We start from the raw sequence: 26883 nt of genomic DNA on the forward strand, positions 1-26883 counted from the left end.
CCCATTTGTGCAAGGCCTGCTTGGGCTCCCCCACAGTTTGGGCAATGTATTTGTGTCTTGGGGCAGTTTCAGAATTAGGTTTGTTGAAGGAACTGATGTAGGTTGTTAGGAATTGATGAACAATGTTCCTGTGCGGTCCCATGGAGCTGAACGCACCAGGATCTGGTGCAGGAACTCCAGACTGTCTCTGTCTCTTAGGTGCAGTGATGGAAGGGGGTCAGGGGTGTCAGGTCATGCAGCAGCTCGAGTTTGGGCTTCAGGTGGGCTCCTCTGTTGGACTTGATGATCTTGGAGACCTCTTCCAACCCCAGGATTCTGTGATTCTATGTCACTCTCTTCTCCCAGCTAACAAGCAACAGGGCAATAGGAGATGGCTTTGAGTTGCACTAGGGGAGATTTGGATGGGACTTCAGGTAAAATTTCTTCACTGAAGGAGTGGTCAGGCACTGGAACAAGCTGCCCAGGAAAGCAGTAGAAGCACCATTCTTGTGACCAAAACACATGTAGATGGCATTTTGGGATGTGGTTTAATGATGGTCTTGGCAGTGCAGGGTTAACAGCTGAATTTGATGGTCTTGGAGGTCTTTTGCAACCTTAATGATTCTAAGATTAAAGATCTGGAGACTTAGAAATTGTGTGTCCCAGCCTTCAACCTGACTTCAGAAGGTTTCTAAAACCCAGGTGAAGTGTGGCAGTCATTCCTTTCTCAACTCTCCTGCTGCTCCTGCTACTCCTGCCCATTTCGATCCTCTTGACCAAGCTGGCCAAGTGCCAATGTTCTTGGCCAAGGGAAGGGGACAAAGGTGCTGCTCCTAGTCAGTGCAACGCCAGATCCTTGCCTCCAGGCTGTGAAAGAACTTAGTAGGAGCCTTTGTTCCTGGAAACCAGAGCCCATATCCTGAGCCACAGCCAGCCTCCTGCTGCAGCCAGGTGGGCACCGTGTGGGGCTGGTGAAGAGCTCAGGGCTGCCACCACAAACTCCAGCCCTCAGCTTGGCCTGGGGGATGGAAAGGGAGGAAGCAGCAAAGACCGAGGCTGTGACAGGTACTTGAAGTCTATTCCCATGTCTGGAGGGTCTATTTGATATTCAAAAGAAAGTAAATGGACATTTTCTGGCCTTCTAGGAACCACTTTGCCATTCCTTTTCAAGCTTTAGAGGCCATGTTAAACTCAGTATTCAGTGGAGTTCCTTAGCTTTTGAAGCCTTAAATACTTTTCCGAGGGTTTTTGCATAGTTATATAATTTTAGATTTCCCCTCCCAAAATGCAAAATAAGATTTTTAGCTGGACTACTTCTCCTCTTTTCTTTTTGTTCTTTCTTTAAAAGGATCTCACATCCTCCTTTCTGAACATTCATCATTCTTATTGCCCTCAAGTCAATATTTAGCATTTTCCAATCAGTGAATCCTCTTTAAACTGAACATTCAGGATTCCTGTGGTGTAGAAGCTTCCTGTTTTTCACTTTAGGCTCTCCGGTACTTTTTGCTACTGGTTTGGGCAAAGCTCGTCTATTTAATCTACAATCTCCCTAGCAAAACTTGTGAAATCAAATGACTGAGGGGAGGAGGCAGAAGGGCAAATACAAGTCAGTGATTTGTGTAACCTGTTCGTCAGTCTGGCAAGCTGCTTGACCAGAGCTTTGCTGTAGTTTAGATTAGCTGGACTTTTCTCCTTTCTCTGACTTTTGCACTTTTGGCAAAGTACTTTGGGAAAGAGAATAGTTGAAAGAGAAGCTTTCATTTGCTCTCCCGAGGTTGACCAGGAATGGCAGAGATGCTTTCTAAGAGCATATGGTGTGGATTCTATGTGTCCCCTCTCTGCTGCAGAGGAGGGGTCTATGGAGTCTGGAGTTCATTACACAGTTTCTGGCATTGTGCACAGAGGCCAGGTGATAAAGGATGAGAGAGGCAGCCTGGCTAGGGAGATAAGCTTTGGAAGATCCTATAGGCTAGGGTATTTCCAAAGCCAGTTTTGTTTTGTTCCAGCTGAAGGTGTTAGTTTCTGGGGTTTCACACCCATGCTGCAGTCCCAGGATAAACTGCAATGCTGTATCTGTAAAAGAATACTGGAATTGCAGAATCAAGGAAGCTGATGGAAAGAAGAATGCTTTTACAAGTTGATGGAAAGAAGAATGCCTTTTCTTTTCAGTTGGAAAACCAGCTTTCTCTCTAAATCAGTTTGAAATGCAGTCTTCCAAACAGCCCAGTGTGCAATCACAAGTGAAGATCCAAAGGAAACAACTACCTGTGCTTTCAGTGCACTTCTCTGCCCAGACTCTTCAAAGAGACAAGCTCAGCCTGTCTTCATGGCCCAGTTACAAGGAGTGTAACTGATTCTTGTGTTGTGAACAGGATATGATTTGCAGGGAGCAAAAGTTTCTCCCTCCCTCATGCATGTCCTCACCAGCTGTGTGCTGTAAGAACATGGAGCAGTTCAAAGAAGACTGTGCAGAATCAGACCAAATCACCCTGGTGCTTACAAGGGCTCTGACAGCAATCCTGGTCCCTCCAGACTGACAGCCAGGGGACATTTCTTAGCAGAGACATTTTAGATGATAAACGGCCCCCTGAATCTATTCATCAGCGTGTCTGTCACACAAGCTACCACTTATTGTCTAGCTACAAAATCAACACTGACAGCATAATGCACCACCTTTACCATGTGAGAAGAGTCTTGACATTTTAAACAACAGAGGTGCCAACACTCTGCCCTGCTTTACAGCTGGCAGGGTTTGACCAGGCACTCAGTGTGCTAGGCTGCTGTCACAAAATCAGGGCTCAGTAAAAACCACTTTATTTTGTAGCTTCATTTGTGTACGTGTATTGAACCTACAATTGGAGCATGGTGTTTCAAACTGGCCATGAGATGTTTTGCAAAGCTCAGTTCCTTTGGGGCTTTTCCCCCTTACACAGGCTCCGTGCAGAGTAAAACTGGTGAAAAAGCCCAAAGTTCTCCCACTTTTTGTTAGACAAATATACCACTTCTCAATGCTGTTATCTCCACTTTAGGAAAAAAAAATAGATGTTTTATTCAGAAATATTCCCACTAAAATATATTTTGGGGATCACTGACTTACATGCAAGTAAGATTATTTTTCTATATCCACTTGATTTCTGAACAACTTTAACAGCTTTTAGGCCTGAACCCAAACATATCATCATCAGTTAGATCTGCTCTTTAAATAAACCAAACCTTAAGCTATCCCTTCTCTCTCTGCTGACTTGTAGTAGCTTATAGTTGTCATCTGTTGGTTACCCCATTTGCAGTTAAAAATCATTAAAATACTGATGCTTCAATATGCAGAAGCAGTAGGAAATATTTCTGTGTTAGATAAGGCACAGAGATTTATACAGACAAGAGAAATGGAGGATTTCTTTTCAACATCTGTTTTCAAGAAGTGGAATTTCAAAAGCAGCTTCAAGTCTTGGGTCTTATTAATAGTCATCAGTTTGCATTGTACAAAAATGATTCCATCCAGCAGCCTGAAGTGACAGAGTAAAAAAATAAAGGGAAAACTTGGTACAGACTAGTCAGCACCCATTTCAGGAACATGATGGATATTCAGAGGGAAGGCAACAGATTTCTTAATACAATGATATTAGGTCAACTTCTAAACTAAGTTCCAAGTGAATTAAAGCTCAGGATATGTTCTTATGGTCAGTGCTAGACTACTCCAAATTTGGTCCAAGAAAATGCAGTCCTGAGCTAATTTACTGCTTGAAAAAGGAAAGAACATCAAGGTTTTCATAACTGACCCTTACCTCATGCAACAGGAAAAATCTGCACCCTCTCACAAAGAATATAAGCTTTTGCAGTACTTCTAGAATGATAGTATTTCCAGTCTATGGAGAGCACTAGCACCCACCCAGAGCAATTCTCCTTCTTACAAGCCTTTGGCACCCGACCTCTGGTCCAAGGGCAGCAGCTACTATGGCATGCTGGAAAGGAAAATGCCCAGGAGTCAGCGTGTGCATACGGGTGACATGCAGGAATGAGGGTCAAGTGGCCAGTGCAGACATGTACTCCCTCTTCTTGGTCAACCTCTCTGCTTGAAATATACTTTGATATAGGACTAGAACTTCATCTGCAGCAGAGACAAATGTCAACAGCTCAGAGGGGCTCACCTGAATTTGAAGAATCCAAGCATCTTGGCTCTGAGGAAGGCAAACATCTCCTAAGTCTCTTATGAAGCCCAGAAGAAGGGAAAAAAGTCTTACTCCCTTGATGAAAATGAAAATATTACCGGGGTCAATCTCCGGGAGCTGTGGATGGATAAAAGTGCAGCATCATAGGTTATAAAAATGATTTTGAAACCTGGGTTATTAGCCCAGCTTCTTCTCCTGGCCTAGACACCTATCTGGTCTTAACATTTCCTGGTTAAAATCCTTATAAAGATCTTATTTTCCACCATAAAAAAGGAATGGCTATTGTGAGGTTTATTTTGAAGTTTAAATACTGTCATCATGCCCAGTTCAGGAAAAAACATGTGTGGTAATAATGGAGTGTAAGTGCATTTAACTGCCAAGGCTAGAGGCAAATCTGATCAGATCAGCACAGCTAGAAATGTGACAAGCTATCTTTAATATCAGGTGATTGCCTGGTTTCACTACTGATTTATTTCATAGAACTTGAAATAAAAATGAAATTAAGAAGAATGTCACACCTCACACTCCAAGTGGACTCCATGTGTCCTTTCTGCCCTGGGTTCAGAGCAGCAGCCAAGCCCTGGTGCTGGAGCTGGAGCACAGCTCCAGAGGCTCCAGGCTCACAGGGCTGTGTGCCTGTCAGCTGCTCAAGGCATGTGGGCATTTCACTATGGATATTCCCAGCCTGATGTGTTCCCTTGGTTTCAGCATAGGAAAGTCTGGGAGTTGAAGCCATCCTTGGCTCCCAAAATGAACTGTCCCAGAGTAGCTTTGATTTAAAGGGCAATCAGCACCTTCTTTTCAGGACAGGGCTTTAGGGATATGGCCTGGAAATAGTTTGGCCCAGTTTGGTTTTTTAGCTCTGTGCTGAGTGCAAAGTTGTGCATATCCACATCTGCAGGGAGCTCAATCTCCTCTCTTCCTGGATGGAACAGCTTCCTTCCCCCATAATCTCTCAGTTCTCCCTTGGGCCTTGGCAGCAATATAAATTTACAAACTCCCATGAAGGTTACTTCTGAGGAGAACAAACAAGTGAGCACTGGGATTTTAGAACCAACAGATGCTCGTTTTATCACTACAGAGTTCTGACAAAGAATACTCTGCTTCTGAGCTTGGCTTTGGAGGCCACAGATCTGTCCCTGTTGTCACCACTCATTTTCTCCAGGCAGACCTTTGTCACCATCACTCCATTATCTCTAGTTCCTGACCTACAGACTGAGTAGAAATCTGTTCTGATGCCCTTCATGCCATCTCTGGTGTCAGCAGGACTTCCAGGGGAGGCTCACACCTCTTCCTTCTCCACACATGCTGCTCTGGAATGCTAGACGGATGTCAGGACCTGCTTTCACAAGCCATTAGTGGGAGCTCTGGAAGAGCTCTCTGTTCTCTCTGGAAGAGAGCAGTGTCTAGGACTGAGGTGATCAACACGTGATAGACAAAGCAGGCACTGACTGAATGAAAAGTGCCTTGTTCACTGCCCAGGCAGTCACAAGGATGGGCTTCATCTCCAATGGTCCCAGCTGAGCCAGCACAGAGTGTGCTCAGCTCTTCCACTCCAGGGGAGAGTCTCAGGGCTAGAGCCAGGATTGTGGGCACAGAGAGCAAGGAGCTCACTTTGGCAAGAACAGTTTTGGTGTGTGCTCTGGCATTCAAGAGAAAACCCTACCCTGCTTGCCCCAAGTCTCTAAAAAATGTTCCAGCACGGTCACAGAGCAACCAGACAAAGCCACCACACTTGCAAACCAGTCTGCATCTCACCCTTTGTCATTATCTACAGCTCCAACTTCGGGGGGCAAAGATTTCCTTCCTTCCTTCCTTCCTTCCTTCCTTCCTTCCTTCCTTCCTTCCTTCCTTCCTTCCTTCCTTCCTTCCTTCCTTCCTTCCTTCCTTCCTTCCTTCCTTCCTTCCTTCCTTCCTTCCTTCCTTCCTTCCTTCCTTCCTTCCTTCCTTCCTTCCTTCCTTCCTTCCTTCCTTCCTTCCTTCCTTCCTTCCTTCCTTCCTTCCTTCCTTCCTTCCTTCCTTCCTTCCTTCCTTCCTTCCTTCCTTCCTTCCTTCCTTCCTTCCTTCCTTCCTTCCTTCCTTCCTTCCTTCCTTCCTTCCTTCCTTCCTTCCTTCCTTCCTTCCTTCCTTCCTTCCTTCCTTCCTTCCTTCCTTCCTTCCTTCCTTCCTTCCTTCCTTCCTTCCTTCCTTCCTTCCTTCCTTCCTTCCTTCCTCTGTGATTTCACCTGTGACATGTTTTCAGCCCTAGCCAACTCCTGCTGCAGCTCTACATGTGCACAAAGACATGCCCCCCTTTCATTTCCATTTTAAACATTACATGAGGCAGTGAATCTTTCTGCCTCTATGATTATCCCAGCAAAGACAATTTCTTCCTCCTTTTGCTCCTGTCTCTGAGCAAGGAGATACCAAAGACCTTGCAGCCACATATAACACGTTTTTCCCCCTTTAAATACAGATTTTGTTTGAATCTTGCAAAACTGCTTTTATTTCTTGTAGCTAGAACATTTCTGTTCAGAGAAACACTTCTTGAAGCTACCCCCATACCCACCCAGACAGCCTCTTGCAAATTCAAATTCCAATGAAATTCGGAAAATGACTCATTCTTGGTATTGCTTTTGATTCGCTGACGTCTTTACTTTTTTATACTGTGTTTTCCAAATACAATCCACTAAGAATTGTCTTGTTTTCCCTGTAGGTTCCACCCTGGTTCTGCACAGCAGGGTACAGAGCTCGAACCACTTTTCCAAGTCTGTAATTTTTCAAGGCATCACAAGTCAGGATGACCCAGGAGACATTTTATTTCTCCCTTTGGGGCCTCTGACTTAAAGATCCCACAAACCTTCCAGTATTCCTTGACCTTAGAAGTCTCAAAGCTCTTCCAGATGATACAAAGGCGATTTCTCAAGTTGTTTGTTTTTTTTTTTTTTTTCTAATTTTTCTAAGGGACTTCAGGCATATCACTGTGTGTACCAAGGCAGCCTGTGGCAGTACCTGCAGGATCAGTGCTCCCACCAGGCACAGGCATGAGAGGAAAGATGCTCTGTGACTCAGTCTGGACAGAAGTGGTAAATGGTAAGGAGGGCTGCAATATGATAAACAGAACAGAATGTATTTTGTACATGCCCTTGACTTATTTCAAAGGTGATGAGTTTGCAGTCACTTTTCATATGCAAGTCTTCATTTCGGAACTACTGATGCTGTGGGGAATACCACACAGCACATTTGACCATGACACACATTTTTTTGTTCTTAGACTCCCAAGTTCACAGAGAAAATCCTTCAGATGTGGCTCAGTTTTCAAGGACAGAAAACCCTCACGCACTGTCACCAAGTGGGCAAAAAACTTGCACCTATGTTCACCAACAGGCTCAGGGTGCAAGAGGCAGCCCACAACAGGTCAGGAACACAATCCTGCTTTAGTGCCAGAGCTCCAGGGGAAGAGTTACCATCTCTTATGTCCTTCTCTGTAGAGATGAATAGACACTGAAGCAAATTCATGTGGCTCTCAGAATACACAGATATCACACTGCTTTTTGAAAAATAGATTTCACCACTACAAATGAAGCCTCAAAATGTTATACCCAGAGCACTGGCATCTGTGGAAGCAGAACTATTTCTTCACATGCAGTAAACAAGTTTTTACACACAAAATTAATTCTTTGTCCCAGAGCTGGTCCTGGGGGACCAAAGCAACCCATGTTGCTACTAGCTCGGTGCAAACCCAGCAGAGGCTTTGGCAAGGCTTCCCCACACGGGTGTCTGAACTGGAGTGCTTGAAGGGATTCCATTTAAGGCACAGCAGGGATTTCACTCTGGCTTTCCCTCTGGCTCCTCACATTCAGCTCCTGCCTTTGAAGGCAGCCCCTCTTCCCACAGGCCACAGTGGGAACAAACCCTGCAGCTGCTGCCACAGCACTCCCCAGGGACATGAAGCCCATTGTCAGGAATGTGCTGCCAGGGGTGCCACACAGAGGGAGCCCAGGGAGCTCAGCATCCCTCGGAAGGCTCCCAGCACCTCCTGTGGAAGGGGAGCAGGAGCAGGAGCTGGCAGCCAGCCAGTAAATGCCTGTGGAAATCACCGTGAAACAACAGCTCAAAATAGGTTTGCCATCTGGGACAGGCCAAGAAATGACTTTGGATCCAGGTAATAGGCCTGGCTTTTCTTCCAGGCAGGAGTGAAAAGACTGGAGGAGAAATAAGAACTGCAAAGGAAAGTAAGAACTGAGATATTATCTGAAGGAAAAGATCTTCTCCAATAGGTTGAGGACTAAGGTATGGAAAGTATGAAAAGATGGGAAGCTTATTGCTCCTGTCACACCATCCCTGATTAGACTGGGAGTGGAGAAGGAAAGAAAGGGCGTTCCCTTAAAAAATGTAATTGAGTGAGACATAAATCAAGAGTCAGTTCACTGGAGTAAATTAAGGTTGACTGCTGTGAAGAGTGAGGAAGTGAAAACCTTTGGTTGGCTGCCCAAGGGAAGGGAGGAGATAAGATATGAGGTAGGTGATGAAAGGGATACAGAGGCACAGAAATGTGAACAGGTTAGAGCTGATAAAACATTGTGCTCTAGGTCCTACTTTTCCCATTTCAGTGGCTTGCAAGCGTGAGACAGAGATGACAAAAGAGCCTGCAACAAAGAGAGACACAAGGACCATTTTTCAGTTATAAGCTTTTTCTTTTTTAGAATTCAAGCTTACACAGTTATCTATGCCCACTATATTCATAATTACATTTTAATATCTGCATACAAAAGCTATGTAAAAATTATTTTCTTCCCCAAATATACAAATTTTCTCTTTAGATAGTTTAAAACATTTGTGATCACAGATTTTTTTAATATATTTTAGGCTGAAAAAATATTACCAATCTAGCATAACTCTTAACACTGTTTGCAAAAAAATACATCATCCAAGGTACTTTGTTTTTTACTGTATGGTGTAATGTTTGTCTTACCCTCAGGGCATGAAACTGATATAAAAAAAGAAAACAAGTAAGCAAAACCCACAAACCTCATAGACAAAATAGTAAGTCCTCCCAATCAACTTCATAAAAACAAATAAACAACCCAAACCACCCTCCTCTTTTAAAAAATTATGAATGACTAATTTGATGTATTTATGAGCAAACTGAAACTGTAGAGTGCTAAGGAAGTAGGAAAAGAGAAAAAGAAATTACAGTATGTCAGCTAGTTCATGCCCTGATACTATCTTTACCAACATTAAATGTGTAATTAAATAAAGTGTCTTTTAATGTTTTACATTGTGCTCAGTAATTTACATAAATTTAATCCACACCTGGGTGCTGATGTAGATTTACATTTGATTGTCTTGTGCATAAACAAGGTTAGCTTTTAAAGAAGGTAAACTGTGCAATGGACAGTCACAAACAACTTATTACCTGCACAATATTGCTTTTTGAAGGCGACATCAGTCAATGTGGATACACACAAATAATGCATACTCTTTGCGTTTGCTAACATCTATACTAAAACTCTGTGATAAGGCCAAACCTTTTTTGTTTTGTTTTGTTTTTAATTTTAAAGCAAAAATATACCATAGTAAAAAAAACAAAAACCAAAAACGTGCTTACACCGTTTTGAGTCTTTAAGTGGAAAATAAATCTCTATCACACTAGAATAAAATTCTCTCTATAAAATTTAAATACAGATCACTTCATTACTATATCAAAAGGAAACGTCTGGCAATCATTTCCAGATGATCACAATAACAAGACACATTAAGAGGTTCTGTTGCCTCTTCCTTTGTGAAAAGATAAATGTTGAACACTTTCAATTGCTCTCACAGTGAGAGGAAAACGTTCCTTGGTTGTGGATTTTGATTCTGTCAATGAAAAAGGTTTAGCCTTAGGAATGCTGGCTACATCTCAAAACCATAAGACTGATTTTTAAAATTTATGATTCATGCAGCAAGAAGTCAATATGACACATACAGATTAGAGTTCCATAGCATAAAAATACATCACTAGCAATGACATGCTCTGCTTGTGATTAACAGCCCTCTCTTGGCAGATTTCTGATATAAATGGTCTTTCTGGACAGTTTTTTCCTCTTTCTGATAACTGCCTCTGAGGAAGCAAGCAGTCTGCTCAAGGATGATTTTGGACCTGGGAGGTCTAACTCTAACGTCTACATTTTGGCAGAATGTAAACAAAAAATCATTAGCACGCACTATATATGTTATAATAAATATCACAACTTAACTGAGATTACACATGAAATGAGTATCTAAATGCACATGTTACTCAGGGCAATACCATGAATAGTGACAATCAGGTTTGACAGGAAAAACCTTCTGTGTAAGACCCACATGTAGACCACACAGCAAACATGAGAGCCATGTGGCACCAGCAGAAACAAGACTCTGGACTGCACTGGAAAGCACAAGTTTGTTATTTTACTCAGAAGGCCAGTTACTACAAGGGGTGCTGACTGTGGCACTGGTGTCTGCCACCGAGGTGGTCAGTCCAGGGGCTCAATCCCACAATGGCTTGAGACCACTGATATTTAGAAGTACATCTTTGCAGAGCTAAGGTCAGTTAGTTTTGCTCTCACAATCCCATAAATCAGCAGTTGTACTGAGGAAGTAAAGGAAGTGACACAAAGTAAGACTGGTAGGAGATCAGAGGCCATTAGATGTCAGTACATCAAATCTGTCCAACTACGAGCCTGGCTTTAGTTTTCAGTTACAGAATACTACTAACTCAGTCTGCTAATTAGTGCCAGACTCCAACTTAACCTGAAAAGCTAGAAAAACATGTTGATGTATGTCCTTTCTGCTTAGAGCACTGCCAGAACTAAGTTGGATGCCTGATTTTAGGCACTTCAGTCCATCTGCAATCACCTAAGGAAGGCGGCCTGGTTTTCTGAACCCTGACTAAGCACAGCTCCAAATGGCATTTGTATTTTGGAACAAGAAAAGATGTGATGCTTCCTCTCCTGGGTCTCACCTGCAGCACAGTCAAAAGCCTGAATGCCTATTCAAGCTCACATTAGGCACACAGGTGAGGTACTTGCACTGGCTTCAAGAGGAATTCCATGCTCAGATCCATGGCAGAACAGGACTTCAAAAGACAAGCACATTTCTCTTTTCTTTTTCTTTTCACATTTTCTTTTTCTTTTTATGCCACTGTGGGCATAGGCACTGATGCCTAAGATTTTCATATATTTGTCATATATTTGTTGCTTTGTAGATTTCTCATACATGGTTGTAGCTCCCAGTTCTTTTCCCACCCCTCTTCCCCTACATTTTAGACCAATAAGACAATCTTCTAAGACACATTATGTTACATTCCTGAAATATATTTTAGTCCTGCCTCTTTAGCCAAGCATGTCTTATTTCCTTTTACCATGTATCCTAGACATAATAAATATGGGGCTAGAAACTCAGGAGGGGTTCCAAATTGGCAGAACCAAAAGGGGAGATTACTTAACTAGTGCTCTTTTAATTGGACGCTATTGTTAAACATGCTAATTTATTAAACTTATAAAATTGTACAAGTCCTGTATCACGTGTGCATTTTGCCATATTTGCCCCTGGAGGTCTCCAGTTCTGCTTTTATATTCCTTGCTATATTAATATTGTCTTGAAAGTGTGTTGTTTTGTTCTAGATTGTGAAGGCATCAGTGCAAGTAAGGGATTGGCTGCTTCTCTGAGTTCCCCATTACATGCTGTAAATCCTTCATCAAGTCATCCCAAATCACCTATCCAAAAAGCCAGTTTCTGACTCTTTGTCTCCAAGACAGTGCTCTACAAGGAATTTGGATAGAGATGTTGTTTAGACACATGCTTTAAGATGGAGCCAACACAGCCAACAAGAGAAGTTCTACACCAAGTATTTAAGAATTAATCTCCAATGGTGTGTCTTCACTGATACCTGCAAAAAAACTCCTAAACACCCCAATGTATTTCATGTTCTGACAAAAAAACCCTAAGTGCTCATAGCTCATCACAGGTGCATATGGTATCAAACACCAGGGAGAATAAGATTCCACATCCCTAAAAACATGCCCCATAGCACTCCAAATGCTTTATCAATGATGTAGGGAAAGGAAAGTAGAAAGAATTTAACTCCTGATACACGTATATCGTATTCCATCTGTAAGTTTTCCTGAGTATCCTGTTTTCTTGAGGGGTTAAGCACATAACATATGGGTTCAGATATGGGCCATGAGCTTTGAAAGTCAACACATCCACTCTAACAATGCCCACAACTTGCTGGGCAAATGGGTCAATAAATAGCAGAGAAAGAAATGAGTACAAATCAATGCACAACATGAAAGAATATAAGGTATGAGGCAATGCACAAAACATGAACTAAGTCTCTGGTTCCCAGGAAGAACAGCAAGATGTTTAGATGTGTCACACAAATTCAGAGGATCGTTTAATATCAAGTTTATAAAACCCAGGGACATCCCTGAATGGAGATGGTGGCAGAGAGGAAACTCTACCTACATTGTCCTCATCACTGGCCTCCAAACATTCCAGGACAGCGAGTACTGGCTTGCAGACTTCGGCAGCAGGACATTTTGTCATTGCTCAGTTTGGTTCCTGCTAGTGCAGTTAGTGGAAATAAATTAAAAGAATCAAGAGAGCATCTCGCCTAAGGAAACACATAAAGACACCTGTAGGGAAGGAGAACTCAGCTGATCCACACACACATACACACAGAGAACAGAGTCAGAGAAAGAGAGAAGAAAAAATATGGAAATATGTTTAAAACATCTGCTGAAGATTTGTAATTATATATATATAAAATTATATATATACGTGCATATAAACTTTATATATATATATATATGTATATGTATCAAACAAAGGATTACTGCCGAGCAACACTATTTGTATTACTGGGATAAAGCTCTACAGTCTTGAGTGTTGTTAATAACACAGTTGGTTTCTGTCCCATCTGAAGGTCACCCCGTATGTTTCATTCTGCTTGTCTTCATTCCGTGAGTCCTCATGTCCCTGAATAACTCTGAGACACTGCCTGCTATCCTGACAGAGAGCCTTCTCCCTCAAAGTGATGGATTTTCCACACACCTCAGAAAAAGCAGACCCCTTCACTATCAGGAAAAGCACCTCAGAGGATCAAATTTCCCTCCTCACTCCAACAAACCTTCCAGTGAAGTTACCTGGAGTCTAAATTTAGTAACTGAAGACCTTAGTATCTTATACACATGGAAAAAAAAAAAAAGACTCAGTCCCTTCTAACACTCTGTATTATTTTAAGTAGTTGATTTGTGGGGCACAGTTAAACTGCATCTGCTGGAAAAAAACCTCAGAAAGCGATGGGATCATGATGACGATGATGAAGATCCTAGATCATAGTGGTAATTGTTACAATAGAAACAATCACAAAGACCGGAAATTTCATATTATGAATCGGTCAGTTGTACCCTGCAAAAGGAGGTAATACAAGACAGAATTGTCAGGATCAAATTAACAATAGCTGTTTTAACTTGAAGGCCAATTTATTTTTCTGCCACTTCAATCTCTCTCCCCTATTTTCCAGGCAATGATGGGTGTGAGCTGGTGACCACGCAAATGCTGGTGAATGAGATTGGTCTGTTCGTATTTTCACTGTTAAGCTGTCAAAGCACTCACATCAAAGGACTGAAGAACAAATTGCAATAGTCACAAGTACCCGCATTAAAGGAATGTTTTCATCCATGTGTATACAACTGCCCCCCAGCAACCCCAAAAGAAAACCCAAACAAAACCCCAGCCCTGTCTCAAGAAACAGAAGACCACGAAAGAAGAAGAACAAACAGGTGAGAAGAGCTGGGCAACGGGATGAAATGACAGCCAGTAGTGCGACAGGGGTGTGGAGAACCACTTCAGTCTCTCTAATCCTCAAACACTTCCAGGAACAACGGAGGGAACAGTTCTGTGGGGCACTCCACCTTCATGTGCAGGAAGCGGCTGGCATGGCAGGCTCCGATCATTCGCAGGTCTGTCACTTTCATCAGCAGTTTTGGCCAAAAGTGTGCAACATGGTGTTTTCTGTAATTAATGTAGTGTTCAAATGCCAGGAGGAAACCCTCTTGACACTTTTCTATTCTCTCGACGCAAACAAGGCCTGGGCGATCTGTAGGTACAAAGCAGCAGAATAAGCATTCTTACTTATTTGCTTTAACAAATGCCTGACCATAAATCATGAAAAATAGGATGATTCTGATGCTAGGAAAGAAAGGAGATGGACCAGGGACATTTGTGACTCTGCCACAAACTCATTCCAGCCAACTCACTTATTAGTACTATCCCTGTTAAAAGAAGAAGATAATCCTTCCTTTCCTCATCCTTTGCCAGCTTTTCTCACTTAGAGTGAGCTGTTTGGGAAATATTTCCTTACAGTGATTAGAGCATCGGATCCCTGATTTCACCTAAGGCTCCTATCTACATTTTTCTGTAAAACAACTAATAAAGAAATTTAAAAAATCCTTGTCAGATATCTAAATTACAGTTCCTTTCTATCTGTTTTTCTAAAATCTGACCAATGGTTTGATCATGCTTTGATCCCAGGTGAGCTGTTATGGAGCATCAAGGAACAACAAAGGCCAAAAATCTGACTGTCTCAACGGGCACTCAGATGGGGACTGGGAAAGACCCTTTGACAAGTCACTTCTCAGGAGACATTTCTGGGAAAGCAGGTCCTTTTTGAATTGCCTTTTGAAAACCCTGCTCCTGCATTACTGTGTAGGGACCTAAAAAAAAATCAAAATGTTTTGATGGGGAAGATGAAGTGCTGTATTTTGATTAATGTGGAAACCTTTTTATCTCAGATGCAGTTAATGCTTGTAAATCACTGATTGTGTATTGTTATTCAGTGCCCAATCTTCAAAGCCATCTTAAAATAAAATCTTGCCAAATCTGTCACTGCCCAAGAATGGAATTTCCTCTTTGGGCTGGCACGATCACTGGAAGCATATTTGAAAACATACTCAAATTGAGAAGGTTAGAAACTCTTTGGAAGTTGTTTGTGCTGCTTTTGTACCGGTTGCAAACGGTCCCAGTGTTGGGAAACAGCACAGCTCATAAATGCCCATTAGGAAGCAGTGATGCTGTTAATTAGGAAAACAAGAGGGCAAGTCAAACTAAACATGAGACTTGTGGAAATGTGTATGAATGACCAATGCATGACATTACTGAGAGGAAGAAGGAACTTATCATAAGGACCAGTGTTGCTAAATTACCCATTTTTCATTTAAGGCAAACTGATTTTTTCTTGATGATCATCCCTGGCTCATTCCTAAGTACCAAACCGAGCAAGGTGTGTTACCAAAGCCACTTCTATGTCCATCTCTCTGAACACCCTGAATTTCTTTCCTAGTGTTCACCAAAATAAATCACTGGGGTTTCATAGGAAAAGTTCTCCCACATTACTCCAGTCACCACTACAAGATCGAACCTATCTTATTTCTTTTACAAAGGGGCTTGTGACAAAGACCAAAGAGTTTCAAAATTGTTTGGATCCCAATATATTTCTGTCCTCACCTGATGACATGAGCAGAACAGCCTGGAGAAGGGCAACCTCGGTGTCATCCAGGTTAAATGAAGAAAGAGACATGCCCAGGTCAAAAATGGCATCAGACACTACGCCAAGACCCCCATTTTTCAGCTGGCCCCTTGTCACCGCCATCTCCCCATTTAGTGTTAAAGTCTCACTTTCGGGGTCATAGCGAACTGCTGCTCGGAGGGACATGATCTCCATACAGCAGCCTTTCAGAAGGATGATCTGGTCTTCACATGGCAGCTGCAGAAATTATAAAATGGCAAAGAAAAAGTAATGTTTGTCAAACTGAGTGGCTTTTGCAACAACAATAAATCCACAAGCCAAGAATTGCAGTTCACAGCCCAGGACACTGCCCCATATAGTGCAGCTCTCCTCCAAACACGCTGCTCTGCACAAACCCCCAGGATCTGCGTTCCTGCCTTCAGGAACTGCCTGCAGGTTAACATTCCCTGGTTAACATCCCCACATACCCTTAGGAAATGTAGCAATAACACAGTTGTTGGCTCCCTCAGCTTACAACCTATCATCGTAGAATAAACTATAACTGGGGACCTCAGCTATCCCAGTTAAATTCACTACCAGTCATACTTATTTCTTACCTGGCCAGAGGAAAAGAAAGATATTTGGGAGGGTCTGTAAGAGTGGACTGTGTTTTAAATAAAAGGAATTATAAATGTTTATATCTAGAGGACATATCTCCATCAGTGGAGCAGTAATTCTCACTGCCCATTTTAACAACAGAGAATTTATTAATCTATGCTTTATCTAGTAAGGCTGTTTTCCCTGAGCTCCCATATTATTGCTAGACAGACAGAAAATCTATGGTATAACTACAGCTTTTATATTGGTGCATAAGCTGTGATCTTCAGGGCATGTGTCTTTTCCATGTCATTAACAAAGGCAAGCTGTCCAAATTGTTTAAATGTAGGTTCTGTATTTACAGAGTATAACCAGGATGCTGACACATGAGCAGAACATGTTCTATAAAGCATGTCTTTAGTTTTCACAGGTTATTCAACAATAACAAAACTCACCAAGACAATTTTGAGACTGTTCACATATGCGAACAGTGAGGGTCCCACATATGAAAGAGCAACACACTTCTACTTGGCTTGAAAGGAGGCAAAAAGCCATTTATTTTTGATTTATATAAAATTATTATATTTACCTGCTTTTCAATTCAAAATGAAACCCCCATGAAATATAGGTTTACATGGCAACGATGTACTTCCAAAGCAAGAGAACCGATTTGGTGTGAAATGATGCAGAGCTACCTAATGCAAGTGAAAAGCAGTTCCCTGTTAGAGAAGAGGTTTAAGCACAAAGCTAGCCATGGTCTGGAAAATGAGTTGAGTCATGCAGCTACTTTTCTAGCAATGCCAGCTTCAGGTGTGAAGTGTTTAATATACAAGAAAATTGACTCATCCTGTTCAGAGCAAATCAGTTTTCCTACAGATGACCCTCAGCTCAGCAGTAGTGGGGAGAAGACTGCACAGGCACAGCAGCAGTCTTGCTACCCAATGACGATTCCACTGCTTGGCAGCAGAGACTGAAGTAGGGAAAGAAACGGAGTTAAAAAAAATTAAAGTGAGAATAGATATGTGAGAGGAACCATGAAGAGATACTGGAATGGCCGTGAAAAAAAAGACATGAAAGAAAGGAAGAGACAAGGGACAAGAAAAGAGAAATGAAAAAAACACCAAGCCTCTAAATAGAAGGAAGAATAGTAGAAAAGAAACAGATAACAGTAGAGAAGATATTTTGTGATACTTCGGCTGTTTTACTAGTGAGCCATGAAACTAATGAGGATTTCTCTTTCTACTTGATCCTTCTTAAAATTTCTTTATGTTAGTGGTGGTCTGACTATGCCTATCTGTCTCCCGCTTTCCTGATTCTGAAGGATACATGGGGCACCTGCTCAGCAGATGCCAGACCTCAGGCATTATCTGCCAGTAGCAGGAGTTACCAGAGACAGGATTGAACATCAGTTCTACTCCCAACTGTGCAGATTTTAATGCTATCTACACTCATTACTTGAGTGTTGCTACCAGAGCATCTTTCAGTTCAGGATCAACAAATGTGACTGAAACTCTGCTGTGGGTTGTCCTTTCCTCTCTCTCTGTAGGGAGAAAGGAACCTGAGGTGCTCACCTCTTCAGGACACATGTGCAATGCAGCACCATGGAATTGAGCTGAGCTGAGCGACCTCAAAAGGTATTTACACAGCTTCACCCACTGTGGAACCACTGATGCCTTGACATTTAAAACTCACACCAAACTTATTACATTCTCCTCAATCTTCATCTCTTAAGCAGAAAGAAAAGCAGAACGGAAACAACAGAAGAAATGCTGAGAAGGAAATGAAGTTTTCCTTATACTTTGATTACTCAGGGATTGGATACTTGTTTTCAGGCAAGGGCCAGTGGATGCACACAAACTGACCTGGGCACTCACAGTGCTTTGCTGGCTTCTACATGTGTCCAAAGATGTGAAAAAGAAGGAAAAGTAACCATGAAAATATAAGTGGCCATGGATGTTCCCTGTCATGTCCCTCTTTCATAGAGATTTACTACATTCTCAGACAGATTCTGGAATTACCAACTGAATTAATATTTAAAAGCTTTTCAGGTCCTATGGAAAAATGGAATGTTTTTTCTCATAAAAAATCTACAGCCCACACAGTGTTGCTTCTAAGAAAAAAGATATGGGTTAAAAATCATAATATAAACAAAGTTAGCAGGAGGGTGCCCCTTCAAAAAGGAGCAAGCATTTGTCATTTTCTTCATGCAACAGCAAATGCTATAGGACAACACGGAGGACAGCTGTCCTACTCCTTTGTGTTCATGTGGAGTTGTCCCTCACCCTGCCATCAGGTCTTGCTGTATATGGGCAGGTGTCAGGTTTACACAGCTGAGCCACATAACATACAGAGGTCATGCTCAATGGTGCCTTGACTTCTTCATCCATGCTTCCTGCCCAGCTCCGACACAAGTGGGCCCATGGTAGCCAGGAGGGGTAGGAGATGTCAGATGGGCACTGAAGTCTGTGTGTGACTGGCAGAGCTTTCTAAATTAAAAAGACTACCTTGGTGTGTCACTGCAATTTCCCACCAACAAATGCCAGATCAGAGGAGACAGATTCCCTCAAATGCTAAGTGCTGCAGGGGCCTCATGACCTCTGGACATATTCCTCGTATTTTAAAATCTTCATGCTTGGCTACTATTTCATGCTTCCTTGACTGATGGCGCCAATGAAGAGACTGACCAGGGTGAGATATTTACACTATGACAACTATTGATATTTACCTCTTCTTGTTCTGTACTTGCCAGAGGACATATACAGCTCTCCCTGACTGACTTTTATTTAAAAGCTGTCAGCCACAGTATAGTAAAATGTTATGGCTGCCTTACCCTTCCTTCCTGGTAGGGTGTTGACCTCTAAGGGCGCAATGGAAGGTGCTCCTGCCAATGGCAGGGAGATTGGAATCAGATGATCTTTAAGGTCCCTTCCAACCCAACCATTCTATGATTCTATGAAAACTATTTAGATTATTAAGACTGAAATATTATTTCAGGCTGCAGTTCTGATACCATTTATTAAATCAGAGAAAAAGAAAATATAATCAGCCATTGCATCTGGTCCTTCAGTAAAAATGATACCTTGGTACAAATAAGCTCAGTGTAAGGCCTCTGTACTCCTAATGTGCAACCAGGCCTTTGAGTCTATTTACTGTATGTTTACATGTGAGTATCTACCTGGAATGACAATCCATTACTTTCACAGACTCTTTTATACACAACCTCCCCACTCAGGAAAACCAAGCCTAGAGAACCCAGTGAGGCACGTGCCACTCCTGGACCGGGGTGCTTTTTTGAATTTGAAGAATTTTTTACTGTGTAGACCCAACTCTACAATAATGTACCTGCCAAGGAACCAGAAAATACATAGGGAACCATGTGCTGGAAGATTTTATGAAACATATTCACAATGCTTCTAGACAGTATATTTTTGTTCTTTGCTTTGTTCAAGGCTATCTCTAAAGACATATCTGAGTCTCTAATGAACCACAATGACTTCCAGATTAACAAACTCAGGATTTTAGCAATCACAGGAAAAAAAAATTCATAAAAATCCAGATTATTCTAGTCCCATTGATTTTTTTGAGTGTCTTTAATTTTTAAATTTTAGACACATTGAATTTTTAAGTTCCATGCCAGAATATTTTGAGTAGTTTATAACAACAGGCATATAAATGAGGAAAGCAAGAAAGTCTTCTTACCTCACAAAACATAGGCAACTTTTTGGCAAAATCCACCACTCTTGTAATCGCTGGTGTGATAATTTTTGTAAACTGGCTGAAGGCTTCTAAATCCACTTTCCCACCTTCTGGGGCATTAACTATTGGTGCCTGCCCAATATCTTCTGGCTAAGGATATAAACAAAGATATGTAAAGGAGCGGTCTGTCTTAGAGCAACTATTTTATACTCCAAAAAAGTCCTGCTTGGTGATGGAAGATATGCTAAAATAAAAAGCAACACTATTTGCTTTAGAAGTTAAGTCCATTTACATCACAAAATGTGAATTTGTAAGGCATTTGTGAAAGAGGCAACTGCACAGAGAAATGGGTGACTGGTATGCTTCTACCCGTTCTCTGTGGACAGCTGGACTGTTGTGTACACAGTTTCTTCCTTGTGTCTGTATCTATGTATTTTATGGGTGCAGCACATGCAGCTTTTGCTTTAAAACACAGGCACGTTTTTCCTTACAGGAGTTGAAAACTCTCAAGTTTCTCTAAAGGCAAAGACAGTTGAGGAGACATGTTACCCCTGAAACAATGCTGCAAGCTTTGCAGAATTAGGCTCTTTCACCTACTCAAAGCTCGGAAAGTCTCCCCAGAACAGATTGCCAGATATCACAAGGCCCCTCCAGGCAACTGCCAAGGCCAGTTTCCAAAAGGCTAAAACAACTTATGTACAAAACAAAAACAACTTATGAGTATGCATAGGCTAACCTAAAGGAGCCCTGGATAATGTAAATAGAAATTGAACTCATCTGGGTAAAATTTGTTTGAAAATCACCTGTTGCATAATTTCAGCTCAAGGCTTCTCTTTGAGGATTTCAATAGGGATATACAATGAAAGAGTTTCAAACAGAGCCTGAAATGAGTGTTTTTTTATTCTGACTGCACTTAAACTTGGTTTTTATGCAGCTGATCAATGTGACCATGTATTTTAAAAACAGGCACATCAAAGCTGTTTTGTTTGTTAAGTGTGGCTTTGCAATTACAAAATACCTACCAAAAAACCATGCAGAGGTTTCATTCTGTTCACATTAAGGTCAAAAACTAGATAAAATCTAGAGAAGTAGACCTTTAAGACCAATGGGCCCCATGACATTTATATAAGACACTTAAACAGGGGAGGCGCTGTAAGTGCTGTCTGTAACAAAAGCTTGTGTTCAACCACTTTTTAAAAGAAACACGTCATAAAAGATCGTTCCACAGCTTTGTAACCAATCTGAATCCAAATCTAACTTTTACAAGAAAAAACTCAGCAATGTGTTAATAAAGCAAGCACTAAGTATTAAGGAACAATGAAGAAGACTGGGCTCAATTATCCGATGGTTTCTAATAAAAAACTCAAACTCATTTCTAGGCTTCCTCCTTCCCTGAATCTTGGGTAACTAAATCACATTGTCTGTGTGCTCATGATAAACAACCTTCATTGCTTCCAAGCAAGAAGACCAAATGCTTAAACCCACGTGAACCATTGTTATGGAGAAAAAGAAAGAGCACAGCATTTTCTTGGGAAAGGCAAAGCAAGTCAGGAGAGCCAGCTAAAGCTAACACACAGGAAGAGAGCCCTTTCCACCCAACTCAAGAGGAGAAGAGGCAAGGACCTCAATGAAGTCCCTGTTGTCAAAGAACCAGCCTCAGCCACATAAGGACAGATCCACAACTCCTGGGGCAGACTGTCACCTTCTCCTGCTCTTCAGCAGTTCATTCCCACCCCCAACCTTGAGCTCCCTAAGTTTTATCCCAAACCAGCTGATATCTGAACAACAGCACTCCTGTCTAAGCAACCAAAAGTACTACTGCATCTGCTTCTTGATCTGCTCACACCTCACTCTGCAACACCCCTGGGAAAGTGCTCTCTTGCTTCTTGCCAGTGACGACTGGCTGTGGTTTTCTGACTGTAGAATACTATGAACATGAGCCATTTATATGAAATTTAGATGGTGTCACTGGAATTAAAAAAACCTCCAACATTATAAAAGAGATCAGCTGCTTTGAATACACAATTTCTCATAGCAATTGAAAAGTGAGTTGAAATTCCCATGATGAACTCTGCAGTAGGAGCCTAGGCTTGCAAAAAGATAAGTGTGCTCTATCTGATTTGGTATACACTGACTGTTAAAGACCCCTGTGCATTTCTGAAATGCAGTCTCTTATCCTTCTTTTGTGCTCTACAAGCATTTTGCATTCTGCACTTCTTTCTCTTAAAAATCGATTTAGAAAAATCAAATAAATCCTTTTTTAAGGTTGAGCATCACAAATCACCATTTATTTTCTGACCCTTAGTTATAGTGTGAAAATCTAAGTTATTTTGTAGGCTGTAATCCCAATGGTATAGTGTATGTATCATCCCGTTCTCACTGAAATTAGTTTTCTTTGCCTAATTTATTTTCATTAATGTATCCACCATTAACCAAAAGAGGCAAACCCCCTGAGTTATTAACAAAAAAACCAGCTTTCATCTAGAACAAGACAATTACCCCTAGATAGAATATATGAAAAAAAGCCAGTATGCATTACAGACTGCTTCTGTTCTCAATCAGGAGTGAAACACTTTTTCTACTTTTTCTTACCATAGCACAATAAAAGTGTGTAGCTGAGTGTTACAGTTGAATAAGACTTAACATAACAACATGCTGTTTATCTTTTGAATTACATGGTCTGATCAAACAATGAGGTTCAGGCACGAAAAATGAAGTAATAACTACACAAAATCATCATTTTTTCACAAACATCAGCACACTGGCAATAAAATCTCTTTGGGATTGCAACCCTGGGAAGGCACTGCAGAAGAAAGAACAGAACATAGCTCTAAGAGCAGTGTACAAGGCTACTGCCCTTACCAGAAATTTCCTTTTCTGCTTCCAGTGGCTTCCTTGTGCATTGGTGGCCACATGTGCTTCAGTAACAATTTTGATGAGCTCCCATTCCTCATCTGTTGGCTCTGGTTTGTGCCCAATTGTTTTCTGCAGCTCTTCCCGACGTCTCTTCTCTCGATTTTCTTCTATCAGCTTCCTCTTTGCCAACCTCTTGCTGTCATCCAACACCACTAGCAGGGAAAAAAACATACAAAAATGGCAGGAAGCTCTTAAGACTGTCAGAACTTTGGTCTTTTCTGTGCCTGAGGTACCAGTTGCTTACAAACACCTTAACTAATCAGTAAGGAAGTACCTTGGCAAGACCCACAGTTGAGACAGTTCTCTTATTTCTCCCTTCAAACTTAATTTTCTCAGAAGAAAATGTCTCCTTTATGCTATTTCATTGTCTCCTTTATTCTATTTCCCTCTAGACAGAGGGCACTGTTATGCATTACATTAACAACGAAAATACTAAGTTAGACTATTTTTCTCTTGTTTACTGGGCCTGTTTTCCTGTCAGTTCTTCTGCAAAGGATGATACTGGCAACAACTATGAAGGCACAAGGGGATTTATATGACTTCTGGGGGTTTTACGTGACTTCCTCCCATTTGTAGTAATTGAAGTTATTGGTGTAAATCCCTGTGCAACGGCAGGAAAAGAAGACCCCTAAGGGTTAATCTTACAGCCATATTTTCTAGTTCTTTAGAATGAGAGTCGAAATCTTTGCAGCAGATAACTTCTTCAGGGCTAAAAATAAAACAAACAACTGCAGGATGACTCATACAATGACATTCAATTTCACATCCTCCAGAATTTTCTAAACAAGATGTTTTTATCTCAAGCAAAGTGTTCATCCAGATGCATCTCTCCCTCCTCTCCTCCAAAGAGTGACCATTCCTATTGTTACTTAGCTTGGTAAGGCCAGGAGAATGTGCAGCCTGATGAAGGATAAACAAAAAATTACAGCCCTGTGAAAGTGGTTTAATGCAATGAGTGCAATTCTCTGGTATTATTAAAACCAGAAAAGGGCTGGCAGTTCTACTTTACTTTACTTTAACAAGCTTCATCAATCAAAATGCTTTAAGCAAACACAGACACTGAAAAAAAAAATAAAGAAAACCAGGAAAATATACTTACAATCTGTTGCCATGCCAACAAAGATACATTTTTTGAAGCGACATTCCTGGCACTGATTTCTTGTTACTTTGTCTATCACACATTTTCCTTCATATTTACAGGAATAGGTTGGATGGAGGTTCTTTTGAATGGTTCTTCTAAAAAAACCCTAGGTGCAAGAAATAAATACATTAGAAAGCATTAGCACTGAGCAATTTTTAAAATTTGGGAGCTGCTTGGTTTGTTTGGCCTGTACCTAAGTATGCAAGATAACACACTTCATTCCCTGAAATTCTCAAAGGTCTCAAACCAGTTTTATAGTGTATGGCATTCCTTTTGATTTTCCTTAACAATTAAAAACATATATACATCTTAGATAAGCAAAGGTTCAAGTAATGCTGTCTTGAGGCACAAATACTGTGTACATGTCTTCTTGCAGTCTTATGTTTTACTGTGTTAGGTTTTTTAATGAAGTATTTTATTTTGAGCTCCTTTTCAAACTCCGTAATAATTTTGAAGGATATTAAAAGGCATACATATAGCTTTAATTAAAAAGCAACTTCTACAAATAGTAAGAATGGTGGTGTGTTTGTACTATTAAAAGATTGAGGACAAACAGATCCACCCCTTTCTTTCCATAAAAGCCAAATAACCAACCAATGAACCAAACAAATCTGGGCAAGACAAAGATTTTGCAAATACAGTCTGCACAGTCTTTGAGTTTGGTCCTAAACTCAAAGGATCCTTAATTTATAAATTATTTGTATTTCTGAGAAGCAGATTTAATTTGTATTTACCACAGAATTTCAAAAGCCCCATCACCACCAAAGATTAATCTATCTACCTACCTACCTATCATAATACAGATCTATATTGCAAATTTAAACAGATCCTAAGACTATATGAACTAATGCAATCCCACTGAATTTACTTATTTAAACGCCCCATAAAACTTCACTCTAGGTAACAAAATCAGATAAAATTTATCTCTCAACATTATGGACATAATCCTGGAATTAATTTCAACATGACTTTTCTCACTGACTTTTGCAAAGGCTAGATAAACTCCCCAGGACTGCAAGACATGAACAATATAGGCTGTAAAGCAGGAAATTTAGACTTCAGTTTAATTTCAAGTTTCACCATTATTTGAGACCGTCTACATTCAGCAGTACAGCTTGGGATTACTTTGACACTGAGTACACACTGACACCCTGGTCCTGCTTGATTGAGGCTGCTCAGAATGGCTTTGGTTTCAGTCAAAACAATGGCAAAATTCAAGCGAGATTTTACCTTATGAATAGTCTCTTCAGCTGGGATTTTGTCTAATGAATAGTCTCTCCACTTCAGTAGGCGAAAGGTCTGTTTTTAAATCATGTTAAATAACACCCAGTAAAATCTTACAGCAGTGCACAATTTCTTTTAACACAGAATGTTGAATTAACATGTACAGATAAGTTTGTATTTCATCTTGAACTCCTAACTCCTGTGAAGACAACGAAGAGACTTGTCCTCATTAGAGTTTTATCTTATGAGGTTCAGCTTGAGCTAAGAATACAGCTCTTTCTTCCTTAATTACGTTAAGTCCTGAAATGTTAATTAAACTGAGTGGCATCAAGCTTGTGTGTGAACCTTTGCAAGACTGGGACCAGTTGTGTTGAGATAAAATCCAGGAAATCACAGGCAAGATATCCTTATGTGGGGTTTGGAGTAAGTCTGAAACTCTCATCTACTGAACACCTGGTTTTGGTTCTGTTCCCAACCCAGTGACGAATTCCTAGAGACAGGATCTGCTCCTCCCCTTCCTGAAGACCTAAGATGGCTGTGGACAAGCAGGGTCACAGGGTTATCAATAGTTACATCATGAGATGGAAAAATCTCTAATGAATCTCAGTGAGCGAGCTTCTGTTTCCCAAACCTTTCAGGGGATTTAATGTAGATTTGATGGCAAGGGTCTCCATCACCTCTGCTGGGACAGCCCATTTCACCTTCTCATTTCTTTGCATCTCTTGGAAAAATTTTGCAAAAAACATTCGTGGTTCATGTCTAGATACACGTTATGGAAATTGTTCTCTATATCTGTCCAAACACTTCACCACAGAAGTGTTACTCTCATCAATAAAAGAAAGCACATTGTATTGCAGGCAGTAACTCTTCCTAAACTCTTTTACAATGCACCTATATAGCAGTAGATACAATAGGTAAAGTCTGCAAAAACATTTCAGTGATATCAGAACTCACTGCTCATTTATTTGTGTTTGAATTCCTCACAATTTACTCTTCAGAAATCATGTATGAAGATGCGTTGTTCATGAAAGCACTTGCCAAAGCAAATCTTTGGCTGTCAGCCCTGATTATGCTTGTTTCAAAACTAAAGTGACTTTGAGTGGAAACAACTAGTAAACATCAAATTAATTGAAAATTTATTATATATATTGTGCATTGATAAAACATTTAACTTTGCTGATATATCATACAACTTGAAAGTGTATGCAGCTCCTCCAAGAAATTAATTACTTTTTGCAAACTCTCATCTCAGTCCCTTGTGCACATAAGCATTATTTTAAATTGTACATCAGACAGAAGAACTGTATGTGAAGATAAAAGCAGATTTATATGCTCTGTCTCTAAAATAGCTGGTAGGCATAAAAAGAACTACTTGAGTTGAAGTAACAAAAGCCTTAGCAGGAAAGCTGGCAAGAGATACAGCTGTTCAGCTGGGAGCCAAGTATACTTCATAATGCCACAGTGCTGCTTACTTCCCATTATATCAGAATTAAATTGTATCCATGCATGTTATGTATTGTTATCATCTGGTATTCAGGATTCCAATGTGTAAGAATCACTTGTGCAGCTCCACAGTTTTAAAGTCATTTTAAAGATATAAGTACTTTTTTCATACATTGTATATAAGTTTATGTATGGAAACTGATATG

The 26883-nt window shown here is 40.8% G+C and overlaps 1 protein-coding gene across 6 annotated transcripts in view; it reads right to left on the minus strand.

The window, feature by feature from the left end:
* Positions 1-8800: 8800 nt before the first annotated feature.
* Positions 8801-26883, minus strand: part of THRB (thyroid hormone receptor beta) — a 154201-nt gene continuing 136118 nt past the window's right edge. For all 6 annotated transcript variants that reach the window (XM_088164175.1, XM_014887273.2, XM_088164162.1 and 3 more), the window contains 5 exons: positions 23969-24116; positions 22816-23021; positions 19957-20103; positions 15660-15918; positions 8801-14253 (listed from right to left, as the gene is read on the minus strand). In XM_088164175.1, the coding sequence (XP_088020301.1) occupies positions 14012-14253; positions 15660-15918; positions 19957-20103; positions 22816-23021; positions 23969-24116 (1002 nt within the window). In that variant the 3' untranslated portion in view covers positions 8801-14011. The remainder of the gene's footprint in view (positions 14254-15659; positions 15919-19956; positions 20104-22815; positions 23022-23968; positions 24117-26883) is intronic.

This window comes from Sturnus vulgaris, chromosome 1 (assembly GCF_052056855.1).
Source record: "Sturnus vulgaris isolate bStuVul1 chromosome 1, bStuVul1.hap1, whole genome shotgun sequence".
In the NCBI taxonomy this organism is placed as follows: Eukaryota; Metazoa; Chordata; class Aves; order Passeriformes; family Sturnidae; genus Sturnus; species Sturnus vulgaris.